Below are 3,415 nucleotides of genomic sequence, written 5' to 3' on the forward strand. Positions count from 1 at the left end.
CAGCCAGCACTGGCCTGACTGGGACACCCCCGCTGGCTGGCAGCCAGGACTTGCTGCTGCCAGAGGCGTCAATCCCTGGGGAAGGGGCTCATGCTGAAGGAAGCAACGTGGAAATATTAATTGAAGCTGTCGCTGACAACGTGACGCTGAGAAACACAGCCAGTGGCACAGGTATAGGTCATGGGGCGGGTGGCGTGGGGCGGGCAGTATGGGGCGCTTGGCGCTCAGCGGAGCAAGAGAAGTCCAGCTGGGCCCCCGTCCCTTCCAGCTGACACCCTGGGGACATCATGGTGCCCTCCTGCCTCTGACCTCATGTATGTCGTGAGTCTGGTGCCACCGTTCAGTGCAGACCTGGCAGGAACTGGGTGTGCAGATGGGAAGGGGTGGATATGGAAGCCTCAGGCTGGGTGAGGGGTTTACTCTGGGCTGTCAGTAGGGACCAGGCAGAGATCTCCACCCTAGGCTGCCTCTCCCAGCATGCTTCTCACCCGGGTCCAGTTTGGGCACATCCTGCTAGAAAGAAGCCAAGCTGGCCTCACATCTCTACATGCCTCAGAGTTGCCAAGGGACAGACCTGGTCATCGTGGTCACCTGGGTGATGGTGTCCTCTCTCTTATGGGAGGTATCCTGGGGTACCCTGGGCAGGGGGAGGGTTGTGGATCTCCAAACTGTAATTTGTGGCAACGGGGGTTTATCCTTGTCCAGAGCTGGAACTGAACTGCCAGTCCCAAGCTCTGGCCCTGGCAAAAGCCCTTTCTGATGCTCGCCCCTTGCTCTCTGCAGAGGTGCTGGTCAAAGTGGTGGAGCTGTATTTCTGCGAGAGGTGTGGCCACAGCTTCCCAGAGGCCTCCCTGCTGTCCCAGCACCGGTGTCTCTTGCTGCCCGCCACAAGGCACTTAAAGCTCCCTGTGGTGCTGTCAGCACCCAGCAGCAAGGGCCAGAGCGAGCCGGGGGGCTCAGAGCTGCCCAGAGCCAGCACACGGGAGGGTTCCACTCCTGAGTGCCTGCTGTGCCCCATCTGCCAGGAAGCATTCGTGCAGCCCAGTGACCTCAAGGAGCACTTCAAGACCCACCGCGCCCCCCCGGGAGCTCTGCCCTGCCCTGAGAAGGGCTGCTGCTTCACTGCTGAGGACCGCAAGCAACTGCGCGCTCACCTGCGCCGCCTTCACGGGGCCTCCCCTGTGTCCTGTGCCTACCGTGCCTGCCCTCTGCTCTTCCCCAGCCGCCTGGCCATGGAGCAGCACCACCGCACCCACTTCCCCTTCCACTGTGGCCGCTGCGACTTCATCACGGCCAACGCCAAGCTCTTCTGGCAGCACAGAAAGGGCCACGCCACGGAGCCCCCCACCGAGATGCTTGCAACAGGTATCCTCCCAGCTTGGCCCTTGAGCAGCCCTTGCTGTTGGGTACGGCTGGGTGGAGGGGTCATGGCCTGTGGGTGCTGCAGAGGCTGGTTGTGTCCGTGCTGCCAGAAGGCCGGGATGCCCCATGTTCCAGCAGCTCTGTGCTGCTTTTCTTCCTCCCTGAAGCAACGTTTATGCCCCCCCATCTCAGGCAGGAGGTTTTTGGCACGTGTGTGGGTGAGGGGGGTGGTGTCTCCTTCTTTCCTGCAGCATGAATGGTGATCTCTGTATTTCTCCACTGGAGCAGCAGCAGAAGGGCAGGAGGAGGGAGCAAGGAATTGCCACCCTGGGTGGGAAGCCACTGCGGTAGGAGCCAGGCTGGCAAAGCCCATGAGCACTGGAGAGGGCTCCTTGGAGGGGCGGAAGGCATCAGCTGGAGAAGAGGACTTGGACAGTGGCGGGGATGACTCACCGGAGGAGGATGGCAAAAGCCCCTGCAAACGCAAGGCCACAGAAGACAGGAAGGTGGCTCCCATGAAAGCTAAGGTGCTGCGGGCACAGCACTTCAAAGGTAGGATGTGGGGCACCACGGGGCTGTACCAGGAGCCGCTCGGGCTTCTTACTTATGAACAAGCGGCACAGTCTTGAGACTGGCCATGAAACATGGGCTGAGCTGGTGGGACCTGGGTGTCCTGTGCTGTCCAGCACCCCCGTGTTTCCTGCATGAACCAGTGCGCTGCTCTTCCTGCCCTCTGCCCAAGCGAACACATCACTTCTTCTCCTGTTGCCCATCCCCAGCCACTGCCAGCTTCAGCCAAAAGCAGGCAAAAAAAAGCCTGCCTAGTTTTGGGGCAGGGGAACACGTGGGCAGGCCTGCCTGGGGCTGCAGTGGGTCACTTTTGCCAGTGTTGAGCTGGAAAGAGCCAACCCGAACCATGCTGGAAGCTGGGAGTGGGGGCAGTCCCTGCATGACCGTGTGTGCGATAAACCCTCACCCCAGCAGAGCTGAATCAAGCAGAGAACATCTGCCTGTGCTCTCCATCTTTTCCCTGCTGACGGCTCCCCCGCCTCTGCTCTCACAGGGAACATCACTGAGGGCTCTGAATACCTCTACAAAACCCACATGTGCCCTGAATGCAAGCGGTGCTTCAAGAAGCGGACGCACCTGGTGGAGCACCTCCACCTCCACTTCCCTGACCCCAGCCTGCAGTGCCCCAACTGCCACAAGTACTTCACCAGCAAAAGCAAGCTGAAAATCCACATGATGCGGGAGACAGGCGAGAAGGCCCACCACTGCCCACTCTGCCACTACAGCTCGGTGGAGAAGAACGCCGTCAACCGCCACATGGCCAGTATGCACGAGGACATCTCCAACTTGTACTCGGATGTTTACTCCTGCCCTGTCTGCAAGGAGAAGTTTCAGCTCAGCCAGGCCCTCAAAGAACACTTGAAGACTCACAAAACTGAGCCCAAGAGGCTGAGCTGCTTCCAGGGAGGCTGCGATTACTGCGTGGAGGACCGTAAGGAGTTTGTCCGTCACCTCAAGGATGCTCACGGCATCAAGGCGGTGGAGTGCAAGTACCATGCCTGCTCGCTGCTCTTTGGCACGGCAGAAGCCATGGAGGCTCACCGCAAAACCCACTATGCCTTCCACTGCCAGCAGTGCGACTTCGTCTGCTCCAACAAGCACATTTTCCGCAAGCACAAGAAGCAGGGGCACCCGGGCAACGAGAAGCTCCAGTGCAGCTTCTGCCCCTACACCACCTTCAACCCTGTGGAGTTTCATGACCATGTGGGCAAGATGCACGCCAATGAGAAGATCCACAAGTGCACTGAGTGCCCCTTTGCCACTGCGCACAAGAGAGTGCTCATCCGGCACATGCTGCTGCACACTGGTGGGTGTCCGCTGCAGGGGTCCCAAGAGCCAAGCTGGGATGGGGGGGGTCCTGTCCCTGCTGTGGGTGGGCAGAGAGGGCTGGGTCAGGGCTCCCGGGTCCCATTACCAGCTCTGCCACCCTAGTGTTGCTTGGCTGAAGTTGTGGCATGCTCCAGTCGCTGCTGTTAGCCACAGG

At 60.1% G+C, this 3,415-nt stretch overlaps 1 protein-coding gene across 1 annotated transcript in view; it reads left to right on the forward strand.

Annotated features, from left to right (window-relative positions):
- Positions 1–8: 8 nt before the first annotated feature.
- The window catches only part of ZNF142 (zinc finger protein 142), a gene marked incomplete at its 5' end in the record, with an annotated part of 9,392 nt that continues 5,985 nt past the window's right edge, over positions 9–3,415 (forward strand). The window contains 4 exons of the mRNA XM_010184901.1: positions 9–171; positions 784–1,416; positions 1,648–1,914; positions 2,426–3,238. Coding sequence (XP_010183203.1) covers positions 9–171; positions 784–1,416; positions 1,648–1,914; positions 2,426–3,238 — 1,876 coding nt within the window. The remainder of the gene's footprint in view (positions 172–783; positions 1,417–1,647; positions 1,915–2,425; positions 3,239–3,415) is intronic.

Source organism: Mesitornis unicolor, unplaced genomic scaffold (genome assembly GCF_000695765.1).
Source record: "Mesitornis unicolor isolate BGI_N332 unplaced genomic scaffold, ASM69576v1 scaffold39875, whole genome shotgun sequence".
Taxonomy (NCBI): Eukaryota; Metazoa; Chordata; class Aves; order Mesitornithiformes; family Mesitornithidae; genus Mesitornis; species Mesitornis unicolor.